General features: G+C 41.3%; 1 protein-coding gene across 2 annotated transcripts in view; it reads right to left on the bottom strand.

The window, feature by feature from the left end:
- Positions 1–19577, bottom strand: part of STT3B (STT3 oligosaccharyltransferase complex catalytic subunit B) — a 101886-nt gene extending 82309 nt beyond the window's left edge. The window contains exon 1 of one of the 2 annotated variants that reach the window (XM_055558132.1): positions 18838–19577. In XM_055558132.1, the coding sequence (XP_055414107.1) occupies positions 18838–19139 (302 nt within the window). In that variant the 5' untranslated portion in view covers positions 19140–19577. Of the gene's footprint in view, positions 1–6944; positions 7303–18837 lie in introns of those variants that run through there. The other variant, XM_055558133.1, reaches the window with a different exon arrangement.
- Between the last annotated feature and the right edge of the window lie 5339 nt (positions 19578–24916).

The raw sequence follows: 24916 nt of genomic DNA, 5'->3' as shown, positions 1-24916 counted from the left end.
TGTAGAGATATATTAAAGCCTAACACGATTTAGAGATTCATACCAATATTAAAGTGACAACAGCAAAAAAATAAAATTTCAAAGGATTACTAATGGTACAGAATAAAGAAGTCTTTTTTTTTTAACCTGTTTTATTAGGTCAATCTTGAAGTTTGAAAAGACCCATAAATGCAGACTGACCGCTAGCATACCATCAATGACAACTCTTTTAAGGAAAAGTAACTGCTACTGGGTCTAAGACTACTCTTAATAACCTCTCTGGTTCTTACCCATGATGTGTGTGGGTCATTCTGCCTCAAGATCTTCTGTAAGCAGAAAGCATGCTGTATGTTTCACATGGACAAATAGTCTGCTTCTCTACTCCTGAGCAACCCATAGGGGAAAAACAAGGACCGTTCAAAAGCTGGGGATGCCCTACAGAGCTTCTCTGTGCCGTCGCACAAAGGCAGAATGCATTAAATACAAAAAATATTAGATCTCACAAGAACACAGAGCAAAAATATTATTACTGCTCTCTCAACTTTTGCCTTAACTGACAATGACAGCTATCAATTTTCCTAAGTAACCATTTGAAAAAGGAGTATGTTCTGCTTTATAAAGGACACTTTAAAAACTGAAAAAAGGAAATGACAATAGACAGGCACCAAAAACTTCTACCAAAATAAGTGTCTTAATGCCATTTTTAAAAATCTAAAAAAATTCTAGGGTCATACATAAAATAGTGTATTTGATACATTAAAAGTATACATAATGATACTTTTTGCTCAGTTAAATGCAATACAGACTGAAGTCTTAAAAAATCTACATAATAGACAGTTACACACACTTGCATGTATTCTTTCTCCCTACAAAGAACACACATGTATGTGTCATACACATTTTAGTCAGGCACACATCCATACATAAAAGCAACAAGATCTCCAATGTTACACACAAAAACATGCTGTGCATTCTAAGTCACTTCAGTCATGTCCAACTCTATGCAACCTCATGGACTGTACAGCGCACCAGGCTCCTCTGTCCATGGGATTTTTCCAGGCATGAATATGGGAGTGGGTTGCCATTTCCGTCTCCAGGGAATCTTCCCAACCCAGGGATTGAATCCAGGTCTCGTGCATCTGCTGCATTGGCAGGCGGATTCTTTACCACTAGCACCTGGGAAGCCCATTTATCTAACACTGCCATTACATAATTATATGCACTATACTGTAATATACAATGTAATTAATTTCCAACTAACAAGCATTTGATATATAAATATGTATTATAATACATATATTTAACCCAAGACATGTTATATACCACAGAAATAAGATTTCCAACTAACAAGGTGGTTAGATGGTAAAGAATCTGCCTGCAATGCAGGAGATTCAGGTTTAATCCCTGGGTTGGGAAGATCCTCTAGAGAAGGCAATGGCAACCCCTTTCAATAATATTCTCGCCTGGAGAATCCCATGAACAAAGGAGCCTGACGGACTACAGTCCATGGGGTTGCAAAGAGCTGGACAAGACTGAGCGACTAAGCATGCACACACATGTACAGTATTAATATCCCCTGATCCACAATTTGCTGAGATTAAAGAACCAAAGTGGGTAATTCAAAAGCGAAGTGAACATTCAGGGGGAAAGCAATATCGAGAGAGAAACTGAAACAGCCACTTAAATAAGCAATGTATATAGGCCCTCATATTCATAAGCCAGGGTGCAATGTTAAAATCTGACAAATTACCAAGTACTGCTGCTGCTGCTGCTAAGTCACTTCAGTCGTGTCAGACTCGGTGCGACCCCACAGACGGCAGCCCACCAGGCTCCCCCGTCCCTGGGATTCTCCAGGCAAGAACACTGGAGTGGGTTGCCATGCAAGTACTGAAGAGTGTCAAAACACCCAACTTAGTCACCAAGACGAATGGGGTGATGGTATAAGCGAGTAGACACCTGTTTCATTATGAAATAACATACATGCTCCCATTATAAGGTAGATAACACTTGATGTTCACAATGCAGTAATTCAAACTAAAAAATAAAGATGGAAAGATTTCAAACCTGCAAGGCAGTCAGTCCTAGCTTTAGCTCTATGAAGTCACTTAGTATCATCAGGCCTCAGATTCCTCATCTATCAAATAAAGCATCCAGATCAATCTTTCCCAAACTGCATTGCACAGAAAATTTAAAAAAAAAAAAAAAAAAAAAAAAGCTACAGAGATTCTCTAACATGTAGACACTAATACTAAATAAAATCAATACTACAGTCAAAAATGCCTCAGCCTTTAACATGCTAATATGTACTGTAATAAAGAGCACAGGGTATTCAGTTTTTTCCAAGTTTAAATTATAATAGGTTTTTTTTTTAATTGGAGAAGGAAATGGCAACCCACTCCAGTGTTCTTGCCTGGAGAATCCCAGGGACGGGGGAGCCTGATGGGCTGCCGTCTATGGGGTTGCACAGAGTCGGACACGACTGAAGTGACTTAGCAGTAAGCAGGTTATTTTTTAGTTTTGAACTACAATTCCTGTGATATGTGTTCTGCACAACATTTTGCTAAGCACTCTAACAAATAATGACCTTGTTAAAGATCATGACCTTGTTAAAGTGTTAAAGAACCCGACTGCCAATGCAGGAGACCTGGGTTCGACCCCTGGGAAGGGAAGATCCCCTGGAGGACGAAATGGCAACCCCCGCCAGTATTCTTGCCTGGAGAATCCCATGTACACAGGAGCCTGGTATGCTACAGTCCACAGGGTCGCCAAGAGTCAGACAAGACTGAGCATGTATGAATGCTAACAAATAACTGCTATGTTCTCTTCCAGGTATGAAGTTCATTCTACATTCCAGGGGTGGGGGAAAAGTGATCCAGTTTACCTAGTTTTAATCACCCCATTTTCAAAGTATCAGCAAATATACTCAAAGAGTAATGAAAGAGTAAAAGGACAATGATACCATTTTCTCCTCCCTTTTGACCCACATTTCAGGCTCGAGGAAAAGGTGACAGGAAACAGTGAATTATAAGAAAGCTTTGGTGTCCTTCACATAGCAAAGGTAATTTTGTTAATTTCTATAAACTAATAACATGTATTAAATGCCTCAGAGATTCAGAGAATAGCATATTTTTGGTATACTGTATTTTAAATACTGTATTTTAAAATGTGTTTATTCTAAGAATTACAAATGTTAAGTGCCATTTATTGAATTTTTAAATGAATGAGTTAAAAAAATCATTAATTTTCCCCTTAAAAAAAAAACAACAAATAGTATTGTTCTATATTCACCTGGGGTATCTAGTGTTAAGCTTTTTGCCAAGTGACCTGACAGCTATACTTTATCATGGAAACAGTATAGCAAATGCATTCTATCTCAGTTTACTTCCTGAGGAAGGGTAACTAATCTTCATATGCAGGACACTGGAATGGAAGAATATGGGGCTGGGAAAAATAAAAATGAATGAGAGGCTCAGTCCTGCAATGGCTGTTATTGCTGGGAAAAACATTCCTAAGTCAAAGCCCAAAGATATTCTGAATTCCACTATTCGTCAAAAATTCCTCCAGTAAGTACAATTACTATTATCACCTTTGTTTCTGCCTTTGAATCTTGGACCCAAGAAATCTGAGGTGACATGAAAGTAAGTCATGCTGCCTGAAGTATTGCTTTTACACTGGAGAACTGTACTGAGGTGTCTGAATTCAACATATATTAATCGAATTGTAATGATCAGAAACTATACTTACACAAAGAACGATTTTCCTAAATTTGAGGGTTGGGAAGTGTCTACACACTCATTTCTATATACTCTGAATTTGCTCAGGCATGAGAGAAAGCTGCTTCATTTTAAAGTCTTGCTCTGTGGCATTTTCAGTTTTAAAGCAACTCAGCTGAGCTTGATGCAAGCCTACAGTGTTCTTTTTAAAGTACATACATATGGCGGATACTTGAATATCAGTTGTGAATCTCTAGGCTTACTAGAATTCTTATAAAACATTCTGACCACAACACTTTTGCATCTTAATTTCCAATATACAGTCTGTAAGCAGGGTTAGTCAAGGAAATCTCCAATATCAGCCAATTCCTTTCCACTGTGTTCTGAGAACTATAGCAAATCCTCAAAGTGGGAGGCTGAGAGCAGAACTAGTTTGGCTATCAAAATCACAAGTGTCTTGAAATGTACTAGCAGATCCTGCTGATGATCCAACTGAAGAATTTAGAGGAAAAAAAGTGAGGATGGGGGGAAGGCAGGAAGACTATAGAGAACTTGGACCTGAGTGTACTGGTTCCAGCTCTGTCACTCTGGCATCACCAAGCCTCAGTTTACTAATGAAAGCCACACTTCACCTGAAACATTGAAAGTGACCATAAATGAATAAAGAGAAACTTGTAAACTTTTCCAAGCTTTAATCTTTTGGTGCAGGATGGTGGCAGTGGTGTAGCAGGCAGATTGATGGAAGCATGCCATTTGGTAACTGTTCATGTTTACACATGCTATTCTTTATACCAAAAATATCCCGAGGCTGGCTGACTTTTAAGACCTACTTTAACATACTAAGCAGCACTGATTTTACCTGTAAAATGAATGTAATAAAATATCTGTCTCACAGGACTGCTTTTAAGGACCAATATGCCAAAATATGCAGTAAAATTTGCAACAAATTTAACCTAGACTTAGTATCAGCGCCACCATCCCCCCTCCACACACACACACACCAAAATACAAAACAACCCAACTAAAAAAACTGACCAAAAACTTAACAGTTATTTCACAGAGGAGATAAAAGTGACACACTGTGGCAGTCAAGTCTCCAAAGATGCCCAAAACAATTCTGTCCCTATAGGTATATGCATCTTCTCCCTTAACTCCAAGACTAGCCTGGCAACTTCCTCTCTCTCGGGAGGCTCTTTCTCAGAACCCAGCCACCATGCTGTGAGGCAGTCCTTGCAGCCCAAGTGAAGGAACCAAAAAAAAAAAAAAAAAAAAAAGACCCTGGCTGAGCTCCCAATCTAGAATCCAGATGACTCTTGAGCTGTCCACATCGCAGCCATTCTAGCCCCTGCAGACGGCAGCCTGTTTGACTATAATCATCCCAGCACCACAGCTGATACCATGAAGCAAAAGAACCTCCCACTCAAGACACAGATTGCAAAATAATGAAATGCTGTTTTGTCACTTAGAGTGGTGGTTTGTTTTTACAAACAATCAAAACACATGACAAAATTCCCAGGTATACACTCTAGCAAACATGTACACATATGCATCAGAAAATATAGCTTTTAATGTTCATAGTAGCATTACTCATAAAAAACGAGGAAACCCAAATGTTCAACTAATATATATATATATATAAATCCAAGTCAGAGACCCTTTATATAGGGTATTTTTTAAAGCTCCAAACTAAGCAAAATTAGCAATATACTGTCTAGAAATACATACATGAGCTTTTTTTTCCTCAGTATTTCAAAGGAAATGTTAAACAGAACTCAGGACAGTGGTTTCCTAGCGTGAAAAGGCAAACAAGAAGGATAGGCTAGGGAAGCAACACAGATAATGTGCAGTTGGTAATGTTCCAGTTCTCTAGTTGTGTTGGAGTTTCACAGGTGTTTATCATGTTCCTAACTATATATAAGGGTTTATACATTCTTTTATATGCAAGTTGCATTCTCGATATAGTTTGACTTACAAAAATTTTATGTAGAACATTATGAGGCAATTCACAACCAACAATTATGACCTCCAACACTAATTACACAAACGCTTATTAAAAGTCCAAAACGATTCTTATTTCAGAAGGAAAATCTTTTTTGTTGCTTTAAATTGTTTATATCAGACACTTCATTTAAATGCAGCAAATTATTTTAACAATCAAAATAAGTATCTTAAACAGGAGAAAAGATCTCCCTTTCTAAGTGACTAACTCATTTTTAACCATCTTCAAAAAAAAAAACACAAAAAACTCTTACATTTAAAAAGATTTTAGTCATTCCTCAAACTCATTCTTCTACTTGGAACAAATGACTGGACTTGACAGTTTTAAGATTACAGTTCATCTGCTGCACATTGTTTCATTATCCTGTTCCTACAAATGCCAGGAAGCTGCTTAGTATATTAAAACAAAACTCTTTTTTAGCTAACTAGAATAAAAATATTAGGACTAAAATTAAACTTCCATGAAGCAAGTTCATTAAGTTTTTAAATTTAAGAACATATTCAATGTCTTAATTGTCAATATATTCAACAAACCTTACTCACTATAACAATTTTTTTAAAGGCACCCTGATGTATGAAGGTTAAAAAAAAAATCAGTTTTAAGCAAAAATGTCACTATAGCACATCAGGTTTAGGACTCATAGGAATGTTGTTATTATTACATGAATAACAGTATAATTAAAGAGCAGATCAATCATTTTGTTAGAGTCCAACACACAGTAAAAGAAGATAAAGAGTTTATATCTTGGTTTACTTTACTCTTAAGATCTACAATATTCAATGATTCTCCCAGTGATTAGACACAGACAAACTATTTCCACTGTGGACACTTTAAAGGAGACAAACAACTTATTTCATCCCTAATGAGTATTTTTATTTAGTATCCTTTAACCTTTTATGGTAAAGCTTAAAAATTTCGATCAGACAGAGCTGGAATGCTTCCTAAAGTGTTGCTTAATTTCCATATTAATTACCTGTTACCATAAAGCTTAGTCAAGAACAGAGAAACCAAAGGGATCATTAATCTAACCACATCCAAACTTATTTTTATGAATTTAGTATATTCTAACTAGTACCTGTGTATATAATGATCATTCCTATTCTTCCACATCAAGATATTATTTCTCAAGTTCAAATAAAATGCCAGCTTGTGAATTTCACTCTTCTATAGCTGATATCTTTTTTCATTTATCATCTCAAAAGAACACAGCACTGAAACTGTATCATTCATATGATTTTTAGATATTAACTTACCTGTCTTTTCTTATTCAATGTTCCTTAACTAGTGAGTTAAAACGTGAGACAAAACTTATACTTAAGAGTTGCTGGTATTTTGAAGAAATATTTACTCATGTAACTAAAATCTCCCTCCCTTAAAATTATTCCTAAGGCATCCATCCATCCAACTAGCCATCTCTCAATTGCTGACGGCAATTTCTGATGCTGAGGCAGATTACATCTACAAACACTATCACCTACTTTCTTCAACTCTTTCTTTCTTAACATTAAAATGACATCTTTATTGAGAGTAAGATCTTGATGTTCACTATAAGCAGTTCACCACAGCATTCCAGTGTGTGTGATGGGGGCAGGGAATGGGGGTGTTTCCCCACACCACCAAGAAATTTTCCAACACCAGCTGCGTGTCCAAGATAACTACTAAATCAATAAAAGAAAAAAGATATTGAAACTGGCTGGGACCTGGGACAGTTTCCTACAGCACTTGTACATAGACAAACATCTCCCTGAGCAACAGAATACAAAGAAACTATAAGGGACTAAAAATAACTCTGTGCATGTGCAGGTTGGGGCAAATTATGAAAAACACCATACAAAAAAGCCAAAAAACCGCTACTTCTGAGGTGCCAGGACCAAAAGCAAGTTGCACATTATCCCTGCACACAGCATCAACAGGGTAGAAAGACTACCTAAGCCACCCACCTGACCCAACCCTCCAATCCTACCATCACCCCTAAGAGACCAGCTCACCCCCCTCTGCAATGTGCAAGCAAGGGATCCCGTTACTTATTTCTGTTCCCTCCTGCTGCAGGAGTCCTTTTATCAATATCTATTGATTAAAGAGGCCTCTTATCAATTTCTATTGACTGATCAATCAGTCGTGTCCAACTCTTTGCAACCCCATGGACTATACAGTCCATGGAATTATCCAGGCCAGAATACTGGAGTGGGTAGCCTTTCCCTTCTCCAGGTGATCTTCCCAACCCAGGGATTGAACCTGGGTCTCCCTCGTTGCAGATTCTTTACCAGCTGGGCCACAAGGGAAGCCCGAAGAACCCAGGTGGGTAACAATATGGGAAAACAATATAAGTAGTGGCCATGGAAGACTGGAAGAAAGCAACATGAAAACAACACTCAGAGAAAAGAAAGCTGTTCAAGAGCCCATAATATCTACATAAAATCACAAACAACCTGGAGTCAACGATCCTCTACAAAAATATTAATACATTAAACAGTTCAGTCTTAGGGTTTTCCTAAATTCCTATAGTTCAGCTCCCCTTTCAACATTCTCTTTCAAGAACTACAGCAACTTTTCCTTATGTAAATTTTAGTGTATATACTTTAAAAAGAACAGTTGGCAAAAGCTACAGTTTAAAAAGCCAATAATTTTGCATTTATCTGATTATCATTTGTCTCCTCAAAGTGATGTCTCCTTCTCCAACCTCTCTGTAGTCTTACTGTCTGAAAGGATTAAATCGCTCCATACCTTAAAAAAAACTTGTCTTACAGATACTTCTGATGCAAAAGAGCAGGCAACCTCCTCAGGTGGTTGAAAAGTATGGTGAATCAAATTATTGTCAAACCTTATTTCCGACATACTCTCAACACCCTTCAAGCACTGAAGATTAATCTTACAGTGATGAACAACAATGAAAAAGCAAGACACAAAAGCCACAAGTTCATTTTTCTAAAGTTCTAAGATAGGCAAAACTATATTATTTAGGAATGCACTCAGAATTATACCACCTAGGAGAAAAAGCAGAATGTAATTACTATCACGTGTGTGGTGGGGAGGGGGATGGATTGAGAAAGCACACAACAAGAATTCTGAGGAGGCAGAAATTTTTTTTTCCTAAAAAAGTATTTATTTATTTGGCTGCACTGGGCCTTAGTCGCAGCACACGGGATCTAGTTTCCTGATCAGGGATCAAACCCATGCCCCCTGCATTACAAGCTCTGAGTCTTAGGCAGTGGACCACCAGGGGATGTCCCGGTGGTGGCCATTCTTTTGATGATGGAGGTGATGGTCACGTTGGTATTTATTTTATAATCAGTCATTACACTGCACATTAGGTTTATATACTTTTCAGTATGTGTTTCACCGTAAGGGAAAAATTTTTAATAGACTGAAGCTGAATATCTTCTCACTGATAGAATATGATTCTTTTATGTAAATATTTAAGACATTTTCAGAATATCTCAAAAACTAAAAGAATGCCACCTTCCAGTAATTCTGTACTCCATTATTTTTTCTATGAATTACACAGGTAAGATGGTCTCAGATCAGATCAGATCAGTCGCTCAGTCGTGTCTGACTCTTTGGGACCCCATGAATCGCAGCACACCAGGCCTCCCTGTCCATCACCAACTCCCGGAGTTCACTCAAACTCACATCCATCGAGTCAGTGATGCCATCCAGCCATCTCATCCTCTGTTGTCCCCTTCTCCTCCCGCCCCCAATCCCTCCCAGCATCAGAGTCTTTTCCAATGAGTCAACTCTTCGCATGAGGTGGCCAAAGTACTGGAGTTTCAGCTTTAGCATCATTCCTTCCAAAGAAATCCCAGGGCTGATCTCCTTCAGAATGGACTGGTTGGATCTCCTTGCAGTCCATGGGACTCGCAAGAGTCTTCTCCAACACCACAGTTCAAAAGCATCAATTCTTCGGTGCTCAGCCTTCTTCACAGTCCAACTCTCACATCCATACATGACCACAGGAAAAACCACAGCCTTGACTAGATGAACCTTTGTTGTCAAAGTAATGTCTCTGCTTTTGAATATGCTATCTAGGTTGGTCATAACTCCTTCCAAGGAGTAAGCGTCTTTTAATTTCATGGCTGCAGTCACCATCTGCAGTGATTTTGGAGCCCAGAAAAATAAAGTCTGACACTGTTTCCACTGTTTCCCCATCTATTTCCCATGAAGTGATGGGACCGGATGCCATGATTTTCGTTTTCTGAATGTTGAGCTTTAAGCCAACTTTTTCACTCTCCTCTTTCATTTTCATCAAGAGGCTTTTTAGTTCCTCTTCACTTTCTGCCATAAGGGTGGTGTCATATGCATATCTGAGATTATTGATGTTTCTCCCGGCAATCTTGATTCCAGCATGTGTTTCTTTCAGTCCAGCATTTCTCATGATGTACTCTGCATATAAGTTAAATAAACAGGGTGACAATATACAGCCTCAATGCACTCCTTTTCCTATTTGGAACCAGTCTGTTGTTTCATGTCCTAATAACTAGTTTAATAATAAAAACTACTTTAAAAGGTTACATTCTACTTAATAGGAGTTACTGGTGTTTTAAGAATAAGCATGAATTGCTAAGACAGTAGATCTAAAAAGTTCTCAACCCAGTAAAAAAGGGGGGAGGGTAACTATATAAGGTGATTGATAGATGTTAACTGGAGTTTCCCTGGTGATCATTTCAAAATGTATACAAATATTAAATCATATGTTGTATTTCTGAAACTAATGTTATATGTCCATTTTACTTCAATTAAAAAAATTAAAAAGGTATGATAGTCACAAGTGAGTTTCCAGGTTTTGGCCAGGAGCACATTTAAGGTATGCATATACTAGCATTTTAGAAATTAATTATGAATTACTACATTTTAATTTTTAAAATAGTATGAAAAACAGTATATGCTGTAATATTATCTATCCATCTATCTAAAAAAACAGAATCCAATAATTTAAATTTAAAAACCAAATTCAGTCCAAGTCATCTGTAGGATGGAGAGACTGCGAGGTATCACTAAAGAAAAGAACATCCACAGTATGAAGAAAAATCTTTAACTACTTGAGAATAGCTAGTAAACCTGCAAGGCATGAAAAAGAAATTAAAAGGAAATTCCAAAAGAAACCTTACCAACTTGGTTATCAGCAAATCGCTAGTACTTTACTAACAGAAACATAGAATTTCTTTGTTTTTCTGTGGTAATATTTCCCTTGAGATAAGAGTAAAAAAAATCAAAAATAGAAGTTTGAAAGTTGAACTACGGAAACTAGTAACTTACAGAAATTACAGATAACTGATGGAGTTTTGAAAATCACTAGTTCTAAAAGAGTCAAACTTCACACAAAGGCCATTTCCATAGCTAAACTTGAACTGTGAAGATCTCCCAGACAGATTTAAGTAAGGGTAGACACTAACTTCCCCTCATCTTTTGAAGTAACAATCTCCAAACAACTTCTCAAAAAACTTCTAATGCAAACACAGATGCAATGAAAATACAAAAGAATTTGGCCAACCCACAACTATACTACCTTAGAAAGAGTAGTCCAGTCCTCTGGCAGTCAGCATCTTTGTCCTGAAAACAAGACAAGCTGACCAACATTAACTCTCTAAATAGTCCTTTAGACTATAGAATTCCAAGAGCAAACAGTCAGACACTACTTAGCCACTGAACAGTAACAACCATAATTCCCTTAACTGGAATGGCTTAATACTTCCAACTTCATTTCTCTCAACTTTTTATAGACAAATCTAAATGAAAACATTCAATTGGATTCAATCATTTTTCCCTCTCATTCAGCTATTCCCTTAAAAGCCCCTCTCTGAAAATTGCCTAGTCATTCGGGCATAACAACTTTAAGCCACCATCAACTCTTCTCTCTTCTTTACATCAAAACAAATGAAGTAATTAGCCATCATCCAACTAGTGAGTGTGTAGTTTGCTAGAAAAGGAACTTTGTGTGCCCAGGCATTTTGATAGGCCAACGTGTTAAGACTTAAATCAGGGCGGCTGATTAAAAAACATAAATGGAGGACGCTGTCATTTAATCCTGCCTTGGAGGCAAAAGATGTAATAAAAAGGACAGATTTTTGAGAACAGGCAGACCTGTATTATTCAATCTTTGAGAGTAATATTGCATTGAAATATTTTTTATCTACTGAAATAAAAGATGTTACCTTACCTCTTCAATTCTAAGATCTAAAATCAAGTTATAAGACCATGTAAAAACTAAGCATTTACCACTTTTTAGAACATACATTCAAGTTACCCTGCAATATTAAGTTCCAAAGAAAGAAAAGTCACTGATGACATGGTCAGCTTAGTATGCCAGTCACAATTTCCTAGAAATTTGCTTTTCTAAAAACAGTACAAACCTGAACAACATAAAGATATTTACCAACTTAAATACAGGTTATATTCCAAAATGTTTAAATGTCTTTCATTTAAAACTATGAAAGTCCTTTTCTGAAGAAATAAGACTCCAAACAGTAGTTCAGTTTCCTGGCAAGTCTACAAATGCCAGTTAACCTACATTTACCTAAGATATGAGAGCCTTGAGTAGTTGCTCCTGTTTCTTCCAGCCCCGCTGCTGCTGCCGCTAAGTTACATCAGTCATGTCCGACTCTGTGCGACCCCACAGATGGCAGCCCACCAGGCTCGTCTGTCCCTGGGATTCTCCAGGCAAGAATACTGGAGTAGGTTGCCATTTCCTTCTCCACTTCCAGCCCTGACCCTCCCCTAACAGATTTTTCTTTTAATCTTATAGTACTGCCTGGTAGCGCAACTGGTGAAAAATCCACCTGCAATTAAGGAGACCCTGGTTCAATCGCTGGGTCTCCCTGGGTCAGGAAGATCCCCTGGAGAAAGGATAGGTTACCCCCTCCAGTATTCTTGGGCTTCCCTGGTGGCTCAGACTGTAATGCAATGCTGGAGGACCTACCTTTGATCCCTAGGTTGTGAAGATCCCCTGGAGGAAGGCATGGCAGTCCACTCCAGTATCCCTCACTGAAGAATCCCCATAGACAGAGGAGCCTGGTGGGATCCATGGGGTCACAAAGAGTCAGACACAACTGAATGACTAAGCACACATTTTCTTTCAATTTCTAAATTCCTGGAAATTATTTATGTAAGAAGATAAAGTCATAGAAACCCTCTCAGAAAAAGAGCAAGAGGTTTAAAAACAAAAAAGCCACCAGAATCAAGATTAAGCAAATGAAGGAGTAAAAATGGAATAGCAGGTTAACCATTTATATATTTTCCCCTTTCAAAAGTATTAATTTTGCCCATGTGTTAACAACTGTGGGTCCTACATTGTTTGAACATGTTTTCCTTTCTTCCCATTTATTGCAGGGACTGAGAGAAGCTACTTTTGGAATCATACATAATACTCAATTACACATTCCATGTGGATAAAACATGGCAAAAAAAAAAAAAAAAGGCACGAATAAGACTCATCAGAAGACTCCTTGGTGTTTCAGTGGTTAAGAAGCCACCGATCAATGCAGGAGCTGCTGCTACTGCTAAGTCACTTCAGTCGTGTCCGACTCTGTGCGACCCCATGGATGGCAGCCCACCAGGCTCCCCCGTCCCTGGGATTCTCCAGGCAAGAACACTGGAGTGGGTTGCCATTTCCTTCTCCATTGCATGAAAGTGAAAAGTGAAAGTGAAGTCGCTCAGTCATGTCTGACTCTTAGCGACCCCATGGACTGCAGCCTACCAGGCTCCTCTGTCCATGGGATTTTCCAGGCAAGAGTACTGGAGTGCTTTAATCCAAAAGCAGTAGTGGTGATGTCTCAAAAAAGAGTCATGGATGCGTGACTAGACCTTTACACTAGCAGTAGAATTAAAATCCAGTTTATGTGTGTAGTATTGCCATTATTTAAGTTTTGCCATTATTTAAGTCTCTAAAACAATGCAGGAGACAGGGGTTCAATCTCTGGTTCAGGAAAATTCCATGGGCCAAGGAGCAACTAAGCCCATGTACAACTACTGAGCCATTGTGCCCTAGAGGCTGTGCTCTACAAGTCACCACAATGAGAATCCCATGCAGAGCAACTAGACAAAGTCTGCACACAGCAATGGAGCACAGCCAAAACGCTAAAAAAAAAAAAAAAAAAAAAAAAAGAAAAGGAAAAAAGAACTCATAATAAGCACAGGCTCACCAATAAAAAGCTTCTAATAATTCAAACGAATTTAGGAGTTCCACAAAAACTAAATCTAATAAAACCTTCAGAATTTCTCCTGAGACATAGGATTCAACTTTGGAGAAGGGAATGGCAACCCACTCCAATACTCTTGTCTGGAAAAAACGGACGGAGAAGCCTGGTAGGCTACAGTCCATGGGGTCAGAGAGTCAGACACAACTGAGCGACTTCACTTTCTTTTCACTTTCAAGTCGTTTAACAGACTTGGGCTAAAAGCACTGACTTATAATGTACTCAGGTGAGTTACTAACCAAAACCCAGAATGACTGAATCTGATTCTAACCTGCAGTTCAATTTGAAGATGATATATAAACTGTATTTATGCTCATTATATTCAAGTATTATAGAAAATAAATGCTACCCAGAGATAAGAGCTCCTCTTTATCACAGAGTTGAGGAACAAAGATAACATTCTTCACATTACAGTGTACTATTAGTATCCTACAAGCAGGATTTAAAAGCAGTAATGGACAGATAGAAAGACATGATAAAGCAAATTAAGTAAATACTAACTGGCGAAGGAAATGGCAACCCACTCCACTATTCTTGCCTGGAAAATCCCACAGAGAGGAGCCTGGTGGGCTACAGGCCATGGGGTCACAAGAGAGTCGGACACGACCTAGCAACTAAACAACAAAGTGCAGAACCTACATGTTCAGTATGAGCGCTCACTGTAAAACTTTCAACTTTTCTGTATGCTTGAAAATTTTCATAATATGACAATCAAGCAATATACTGAGCTGCTGAACTGTACAGTGCTTTATAATACAGGTTAACTGCAGTATTGTCTTTCCTAACAGCATTAAGTTTTCAAAGTAAACAAAATGAGGGAAAAAAATGTTTCAGTCACTGGAGAATATCAATCATTCCATTATTTCTGAGAGCATGTATGCACTGATTCATAATAAGATACTACGATGAAGACAACTTTTAACACTTTCTCATACCACACAAAGCACCCAAAACTTACTGACAGCATAAAAATCAGAGAAGACAAAGCATGGTCAGGCTAGTAAGTCTGCCCATATTCATAGTAACTGGGTCAGAACCTAGAATGCAATTCCTTAATCAAAGTTTCTCAGACCAACATTGTGCAAACTGCTTATGGCAGTAAGGGGTGTGTGCAGTCTTATTCAAGTTGGCCCTCAATACATGAATAAGGACAGAAAAAAGTTCCAGAGTGGTTGCTGACAGAGCCTAACTTCCCCAGCACCTATGAGACGCCTCAGGAAACCTGTGATTACTACCTACAGGAGCCACCACACTCAGCCAGTGGGAGCAGGTCCAATCCCCTCATCCAACCCAGGAGCTCCACACACTTCTGCGCCTCCTCCCTAAGTGTTCTTACAAGTGGAAAGATCTCCAGAGCTCAAGGCTTGAGGAGTTTTCAATTACAATGAAATCAGTGACAGTACACCTGTTCTGAAGGGCCTCTGGGTTGCTGCTGCTAACAATTCCATAAAGAGACTTAAGATTTTGTGACACTTCTGTTCTAAAATTGGTTTTGTTACCCATTTGGTCATCTTCAGAACTGAGGTCAACAGCCTCTGTCATCTGTCAAGTGAAGAAAAACATGGAGACCTCAAAGTACAGGAAGTAGTCCCCAACTTACAGCTTATGTTCCAAAGGTTTATCACTCCTCTGAAAACATGTTGGTACTAATTAACCTATTTATACCAAAGTTTCTATGGAAAATTGCCTCCCAAGTTTCAACTCCATAAACTGCAGCTTTCTGCCCTGCTACCCTTTTACAGTTAACTGCAGTCAAAACTCAAGGCTGAGAGAGTTCTCCTTCCAGGCTCCAGGGAGAATCCCTTTCCAACCTTGCAGGCAGGGGAAAAGAGCAACTCCTCTTTTATAGGGAGCTTTTCCACTGCATCTGTGGGAAAAGCTACCACAATTTAACAAGATAATGGTTATGGGAAAAGCATTTGGTTAATATACAAGTATTGACAGCTACAACAAAAATAAGTAGAAACTATATTCTGCGCCAGATAAAAAGATAAAATTAGGTGCTGTTAAACAAGTTGGTCAACCTAATGTTTGCCAAGTACAAACAACAAATTCTCAAACTGTGTCCTCATGTATGATCAACTCAACTGATAAGGGGGAAAATTACTAAAGTGAAGTGGGGAACAGATCATTACCCAAAATGCAGTGAAGTTCTAAAAAAGTGCAGTGTACTTTAAAATTCAATAAATATTAATGAACATCACATACCACACCTTCTAACAACTGGTAAGCTTTATAAAATAACTTGAATGACAAACTTTTTAAAAAACAAGTATAACTTTGTGACAATGAGTCACCTTTGGCAGCTAACTAGAGTCTTACACAATGTAAGTACTACTGTTAAAATTTATAGAAATAACTTACAATCAAACAGAGGAAGTAAACTTTTCACTAAAAAGACCTCAGAAGTGAAGCCAGTGTACAGAGACATGAAAAAAAAAAAAAAAGGATCAGGGAAGGTCAGAGAAAAATTGGTTTGCGGGTACAGAACTTGAGAGGAACATTCAAATATTATTAAAGGTTCATGTCACTACTACATGTTAAAACAGTAATCTGAGAGACTCCCAAGACAGTATAATACTTGAGTGTCTGAGAATCAAAGGGCTTTGAAGAAAAACTACTTTTAAAATTTAAATTTTTCAATAAGAATGGATTTTAAGAATAAGATACCTGAATTCTTTGAAAGACATGACAGGAAAAACGTAAGTGAGCAAACAAGGAATTTTTTTTTTTTTTTGGACTGAAAATTCTAAGTCATCTGAATTATATTTAAGATTTATACTGGCAAATCTCCATTCACAATAAAAGATAGGGAAAATTCCTTTATTATAAAAGGCTATTTACTACTAGTCAGAATTATCTAACAGTATGAACATAAATGTTTAACCAAGAATATAACAAAACATAAATATTAAAACTATCAGTAAGCTGAACAGCTACATCAAATAGATTTTTAAGACTTCTGAGGTTTATATACCTTTAGAGTATGTGAATCAAAGTCAAACGTTATGTATTCTACTAAAGGATGCTTCTAAAATGTGTCTTATACATAGAAAAAGGGACACAAAACAAATTTTTGTGTGAGTGAAAAAGGATTTTGTTCTCCAAAAACCCTTGGAGTATGTTTTCGAAACTAGAGAAGAAATCAACTTTTAATTTTTTGCCATATTAAAAAAAAAACTTATCTGTGAAGCAATCCAGTAAGACTTTTCATGAATAACATTCAATTTTAGTAAAAACTCTTTGGCTGGCTTGATGCACAGGTCTAACCTTCCTTCAAAATAAGGAAAAATACCAATCGTCTCATTATGCAGCTGTTAATTTCTCTGCAATCTTTAATTTAAGCCTCAATGTTACTAATAAAAATTCTGCTTTTAAAAATTATACTCTCCAGAAACAGAATTCACAATTTTTGTTACCCGAAACGTTTGGTCAACCATGCACTTCTGCTCTCGTAATCTGAAAAAACAGAACTTTCTCTTTTCACATTGTTCAGCAACATATTAGCAGTTTTCATTTTCTAGTTCCAATTTCATTTTTAATCTCACTTGCTTATGTGTTTAAAAGCTAGGACTAAGAATACTCTGGTTCATAAGGCTTCACAGGAATTTATTTTCTTCTGTGATTCCAAGTAACACAAAAGTTATTTTAAAAAAGAAAAAAAAAAAAACACACCTCTAAAATGCTTTTGAAAACGTTTCATGGAAGCATGTCACAGCTGTTAATTGTCTATGTAAACTGAATTCTCCAGGAGTGGACCCCTCTGCTGTTCAACAGACGATGCATTACCAATTTTTCTATCTGTGACAGAACTTCAGTTGGTATTTTAACATCACTCCCCCAAATATTTATTAGTCATATATTTAGTACCTCTCAAGAAGATTTTCTCTCTAATCCCAGCGATAAATACCAGTTTAGTCGGGTCTGATTATAAAGAAGTAAGATTAACTCAACGGTGATGGGTCAAGATGAATTAAGTTAGTTAAAAGGCACAGACTCAGACTAAAATAAAACCCACAGGAAACTTAGGCTGGGCAAGTTGCAAAAAATATTAAAGCACTCGTCCTATCACAGACCAATGAATTAAATTAGATAAATTAGCCAGTGCTCTTAATGGGGTAATTTCCTAAAACCTGAGGTCAGTCCCTGATGCCATGTGCAACTTCAGTATTAAAATCCAGGGCTCCCATCCACTATGCTACTGTTTGTTCTCTAATCCACAAACCTTCTTACAGAGACCAATAAAGGAACTAATGTAACGCTTTCGGATATTGTGCATAACATACTGAGGGTGACAGTTTGGCTAAGTGTCATGAGCCAAGGTAATTGTGGACCGGTGAGGTGCGGAATGCACTTAAGGGCCATGAAAAAAAAAAAAAAAAAAAAAGCCACTCTTGACAATATCTCACGTTAAATAAATTAGCGTCCCTAGCTTTCAGATCACTTTCAGGGATATTATTTCCTTTGCTCCAACACCTCGCTCCCTCGCTTTTTTCCCTTCCCGTCTGAGAGCCCAGAGACACAACGTAAAAGCGTGCAACTGCGAGTCTGAGCAGACGAGGCTCCGGCACATCGGGACTCACCTCCAACTGCAACGGGGCACCCCCCTGGGCGATCCCACCCCAGCCAGCCGAAAAGGCGCCCGAGAAGCTGAGAGCCCCGGGCAGTGGGGAGGCGGGGAGTCCGCCGCCCGGCACCCCGCGAAGCGGGTCGGGCTCTGGGGGCCGAGCCGGCCTCGAAGAGCCACGTTCGCCCTCCAGGGAGTCGACAGGCTGGCCCAGCCCGGGGTCAAGGTCCCGCTCGGGCCCCGACGCCCCGCCTCGAGCCGCGCGGGGAAACTTCGCCCGCGGACGGGGGCGCGCCCGAGCTCGGGACCCACGGCCGGTCCGGGCAGAGCGGGCGGTGGGGGGGAGGGGGGGGAGGTAGCGGCGGCGGGGGAGGGGCAGCGGGCACTCACCACGGGTCGAACTCGTGGATGATGCTTTCGAAACGGATGACCGCGAAGAGGCGCGAGCTGAAGCCGGCGAGCCAGGCCAGGAAGAGAATGGTGAAGGAAAGCAGAGACTGCCAGCCGGCCGGCTGCGACAGCCCCCCGGACAGCCCCGCGGGGGCCGGCTTAGGCGCCGCGCCGCCCGCCGCCTTGTGCGCACACTGGGCCCCGGGCCCGTGCCGGCTGTTCCCCAGGGCCATGAGGCCGCTCCACGGGGACGAGTTGAGGGACGACTTGTGCTTGCTCTCCGGGGCCGAGGGCTCCGCCATGTTGTGCCCCGGCGGCGGGTCTCGCTCCGCGCCGCCGCCGCCGCCTGGTGCGAGGGGTGCTGGGCGGGGACCCAGAGGAGGAGGAGGAGGAGGAAGAATGAGGAGAGGGAGGAGGGAAGAGCGCGGCGCGCGCCCGCCCTCAGCGCCGCGAGGCCAGAAAACTGGGGGTGGAGGCGGCGGCGGGGAGTCTCCGCCTCAGCAGTGGCCGCGACCGCCGCTCTCTCAACTCGGATGGCCCTTGCGCCCCTCTAGCCATCCGTCTCCTCAGTGGAGCTGCGGCAACGGCGAAAACTGACGGGACGAGGGCGCCAGAGAAAGAGCAGGAGCAGTCGGAGGCGGCACCACCGCTCGGAGCAGCAGTGACATTCCCCTCACAACCGCCGCCCGCCGCGCCGTGAGGAACAGGAGGAGGAGCCCCCGGGCGTCCGGGCGGAGCTCAGGCTACCTTTGGCTCCGCCCCCGACCCAACAGGAACTGGCCCCTCCGCCTGTCACAATGCGACAGGTCCGTAAGGGGGCGGGCCCAGAGCCCTGGTGCCGGCCAATAGGAGTGCGAGCTGGGGCGGGGCTTGGCCCAACCGTTCTCCTCTCCCCTCCTCCTCCCCCTCCCGGCCTCGCGCCCGTTGGCCCGCAGCGGCTGTGCTGCGCGGCTACGGCTTCATTGTCAGTTGAAAGAGGCGGTTTCACGCGCTTATGTAGGCGGCGAGGAAGTGTGCTGGCGTTGCGTGGAGCAGAGCCGGGCCGAGAGGGCGGGAAGTGATAAAGGAGAGCCGGACGACCTCCCTTAGAAGCGGCTTAGGGGACTCGAGGAGCGCCGCGCGGACCGGCGAGGCTCTCACGGGCTCTCCGCGGTCGTCACTTTTAACCCGCTTTGCGCGGAGCGCCCAGCACGTGACTGGGCGCGCAGGCGCTCTGCCCTAGTGCCCGGCGCGTAGGTCGGGCGCGCAGAGCTCGGCCGCCCCTAGGCGCCCGCTCTTGGCGCGTCAAGTGAACCGCCCGCGGCCGCGCTCAGATTCCGTTCTGCGAGCTGCGACCCGCCGCCTGCCTCAGAGGTCGCGCGCGAGGACGCGTTTGCCGGCGCTGGAAATTCGTTGGAGCTGGCGGAGAAGCCCCTAGCTCGGGAAGGAGCACGTGGGGCAAGTGAAGTGCGACTTTCTCCGGCGTTTTTCACTTCTTGTATTTTCCTGAATGCAGAGATAACGTTGATTCTCTGGAAATGAGGGCAAATGTAGGAAATCGTTGTTAACAGTTGCGTATACTCCATCAGTCGAGTGAAACTTTCTGTGGACGTTCAGCTATTACCCAGTCCTCTTTTTAGCAGGTGATAGCGAATTCCTGTATACGAATTTTTGCACGTCTAGGTTGTATTTTTACATCTTTCTCCCCGTTTACCCACGCCCCTGCCCCCCAAAAGAAAGTGGTACCGGGTAGACTAAACTCAAAGCAAAATAAGTTTAAATATAAGTGGGGTAACCAAGTTTTATTGAAACTATATTTCAATAAAAATTAGCGTGTATAAAGACTAGAAGTGCTCTGATATGAGCTAAATGAACAAGTATCGTTAGAGGCTGCTCTTTATTTTTTTTTAGAGGCTGCTCTTTAAAACAACTGGATCCAGCTACGTAATCTTAGCCCACTAAGTGATTAACTTTTCTCTCCTTTCCTTACAATAATAAATAAATAAATAGTCTCATTAAAGAAAGAACGAAAAGGTTTCCAGAAATAAACTTTCCCACTAACGACTTAATAGCCGACATTTATTAAACACCCAAATTTTAATGAAAATTATGATAGAATATTAACTGAGTCCTGTTGTACCAGAATTCTAGGTGACATGCTGTTTATCAGAGCTCTAACCTTGTATGCGAACATGCCAGCATTTAGAGAACTTGCGCCTACAGTGAACCCAGGTTCTATCAGCCTAAAATAAATTGTTTTTATTTTAATTTATTTGGATAATCTCTATTGCCTTTTGTGTAGATGCTGCCTATTCAATTGTGCATTTTCTTCTTTTGCTTGCTTTTTGTTGTTTAAAGTCCAGAGCCCTCGTCTGAAAAGGAACAAGTCTTGGTTCTGGTCCCACTTTGTTGCTTACTAGCCATGTAACACTGGACAAGTCATCTGCAACTGGTTGCCCTTTCTACTCTTCAAGTCAATTATTAATATCAAATTAGACCACTTATCTGAAAATATTTTGAAAATTTACTAAGGTACATACACAAATACAGAGTATCCGTGAGGGTAAAAGCAGCAGGGAAAGCTGTTATTCTTGATCTTCACTCACTCACAGACTCCCTTATTCATTGAATGAGTCTGTGACACTCTGTCAAAGCCCAAACCTTCTATGCTAACTTGTTGTTCAGTCTCTAAGTTGTGTTCAAACCTTTGCAACCCCATGAACTGAAGCACACCAGGCTTCCCTGTCCTTCACTATCTCCCTGAGTTTTCTCAAACTCATATCCATTGAATCAGTGATGCCATCCTACCATCTCATCCTCTGTCACTTCCTTCTCCTCTTGCCCTTCCAGCATTAGAGTCTTTTCCAGTGGCTCAGCTCTTCGCGTCAGGTGGCCAAAGTATTGGAACTTCAGCACCAGTCCTTCCAATGAATATTCAGGGTTGATTTCTTTCAGGTTGATTGACTGGTTGATATCCTTGCTGTCTGAGGGATTCTCAAGAGTCTTCTCCAGCACCACTGTTCAAAAGCATCAATTCTTTGGTGTTCAGCCTTATGATCTAATTTTAACATCTGTATGTGACTACTGAAAAAACCATAGCTTTGATTATATGGACCTTTTGTCAACAGTGATATCTCTGCTTTTTAATACACTGTTTAGGTTTGTCATAGCTGTTATTCCAAGGAGCAAGCATCTTTTAATTTCTTCGCTGCACTCACCATCCACATTGACTTTGGAGCCCAAGAAACCAATTTTACATAAATCTTAATTTACGTGAAAAATTAATCAAGTGTTTACTTACTGACTGTTGATTATACTGAAAGCTCCGTGCCCTTCCTGGGGCTTATATCAGAACACCTTTATGCCAAGCTTTATGTGGACCATGGGATGCAGGAGGGAACATGAGGGATGTGGTTCCAGCCCTAGGGACGTGGACATTGACTAAACCATCACATTACTAAGTACCAAAAATGGAGTGTGACAAACACAGTGGAAGGGAGCTACAGGGGGGATTTGATCCCCACAAGATGAAAACCTTACCCTGAGGAGCCAGCGCTAGAGCTGAGGTCTGGAGGTAAGAGGGAATGAGCCAGGGGAAGAAGGATGGAAAGAATTATCCAGAGAAGCACAGGCAGAGAAGCCCTCAGTGGGGCTAGGGAGACAAGTACAAGGAACCCAGAAAAGGACCAGTGTGGCCACAACACAGATAGTAGATAGGAGCTGAAGAAAAGGCCAGATGGTGTGGATCATGGTAAGAGGTGTTTGGTTTTTTTTTTTCTTTTGTTGTAGCCAAAGAGTAATAGGAAGCCATGAAGAGCTTTAAGTAGGATGTGGTATGTATGAGATGGGGTGAGAAAGATAATCAGGTGTGTGTTTGAAATGATTACTGGTATGCAATGTGGAAAGAACTTTGGAAGGGGGAACCAGTGAGAAATCTCATCAAGCTACATGTGCCAACATCTGATATTTCAGAGGTTACTTCTGAGAGGAATGCATTACTGAAGAACCACAAAGGAACCCATAGAAATAAATTGCAATAAGGTTAATTCTCAGTTTCCAGCTCACCAACATAGAAGAATAGTTTCCAGTTTGTGCATGAAGCTTGGGTGTATTGTTTTATCTCTCTGCACTTGTTGATCTCACTAGGTGCTTATGATGTCCTCACTGAGTTCAAATCTCCGAGGAGTTAAGACAGTCAATTGTAAGCCATGCAGTGTAAGTAGTGGGGTGGTGATACATCAGGAGAAGAGAGTGCCCAGTTCCACCTCAGGGCTTCTGAGGAGAGCAAATGTTTGAGATGAAACTTGAGTAAAAATTCACTAGACACACCAGGAAGAGGGATGGGGGAGGGCAGGATTTCAAACAGGAACAAGGAAGTCCTTGGAATACTCGAAGCTCAGTGTTAATGAACGTGTGTTGGAAGATGAGGCTGCAAAGTAAGAGCCATATTATCAAGGATTTGTCTGCCTTGTTGAGTTGAGGTGTTAACTTTTAAGCAGCTGGGATCATCAAAGCATTTAGGACAACAGTAAAACCATCAGACTTGGTTGATGCAAAAAAAAAAAAAGGTTTGATGTGAAGAATATACTGGAAAGGGTAAGAGTTGAGGGTGGGATCCAAAGAGGAAGAACTACATTGGAGAGGTGTCAAGAGAGCGGAATCCAGAAACTGATGGTGGAAGTCAGAGTTAAGGTGAGTGAGGTGGAGGCAGTGTCACAGAAATGGGGAGCACAAGAGATAAGGCACAGATTTGGAGATCAGCTTTGGACATGTTACCAGACTCTTGAGGACATCCCAGATGTAGACAAAGAGATCCATCCAGGCACATAAATAAAGAGATCTGGGGATTTCCCTGGTGGTCCAGTGGCTAAGACTCCCTGCTCCTAATGCAGGGGGCCCAGGTTCAATCCCTGGTCAGGGACTAGATCCTGCATGCCACAACTAAAGATCCTGTGTGCCGCAGCTAAGACCCAGCACAGGACTTCCCTGGTTGTCTGGGGGTTGAGAACTCGCTGCCAAGGCAAGGTACATGGGTTCAATCCCTGTTCTGGGAAGATTCCACATGCTGGGGGGCAAGTAAGCCCATGCACCACAACTACTGAAGCCTGGACACCCTAGAGCCTGTGTTTTCAACAAGAGAAGACATATCACTGAGAAGCCAGTACTTAACCACAACTAGAGAGTAGCCTGCACTTACCACAACTGGAGAAAGCCCACGTGCAGCCAAGACCCAGCACAGCCAAAAAATAATAATATATTAAAAAAAAAAACCAGCACAACCAAATAAATATTTTTTAAAAGAAGAGGAAGAGGTTATCTAGGGATAAAGGTTGGGCCACTGATGAAATGTTGGTGGGACCAAATTTAGAAAGAATGAGAAAGGGATTGAGGACAGAACCCTAAGGAACTCCCAAATTAAGATGAAAAGTGAGCCTGCAAGGGAGGTGAGACAGGAGCCAAGGAGACGGAAGAATGAGCAGAGAGGGTGATGTCCCAGCAGCTCAGCGGAGAAAGAGGAACAGAGGGGGGCCGGCACTGGCACAGAGGGTAGAGCAGTGCAGTGTGGCCCCACGGGAAAGTGTGCCGTGTTTGGTGACCAGGAGTTGGTCAGTTACCTTTCACAAGGCTGGTGTGAGGGATGAGGAGCAGAAACCAGATGGCAGTGGGCAAAGTGGGGAGGGAAGCAAAGGGTACAGGGCAGGGCCTGTAAACTACCCTTTTCTAGAAGTCTGGCTTAGAAAGCACACGGAGGATCAAGTCAGGCCAAGAAAAGACAAAGTGACTGATCCTCAGCACCTGGCATTTCCAAGGTGGGCAAGATTTAACTGATGATTCTGTGTCTCATGAGAGGCCCAGGTCTCAGAGAAGGTTTCCTCCTTTCTTGAGGAACAGAAACAGCATGACCAACACTCCTCTTCTGGACACACCACAGGCGGGGGCAGCCAGAGTCTGGCAATGAATTGGCATTTATAAACCTTTGTTGACTGAGGAACTCTTGACTCTGACATCATCCCATGTTGATAAGTATCAGTCAGAGGACCTGATGGTGACCTGTAGCCCCAGAGAGGAGAGGGAAGCAGAGAGGGAGAGATGTGGGAGA

The sequence above is a fragment of the Bubalus kerabau genome, chromosome 20 (assembly GCF_029407905.1).
Source record: "Bubalus kerabau isolate K-KA32 ecotype Philippines breed swamp buffalo chromosome 20, PCC_UOA_SB_1v2, whole genome shotgun sequence".
NCBI lineage: Eukaryota > Metazoa > Chordata > Mammalia > Artiodactyla > Bovidae > Bubalus > Bubalus kerabau.
This window is presented reverse-complemented; position numbering and strand designations above follow the sequence as displayed.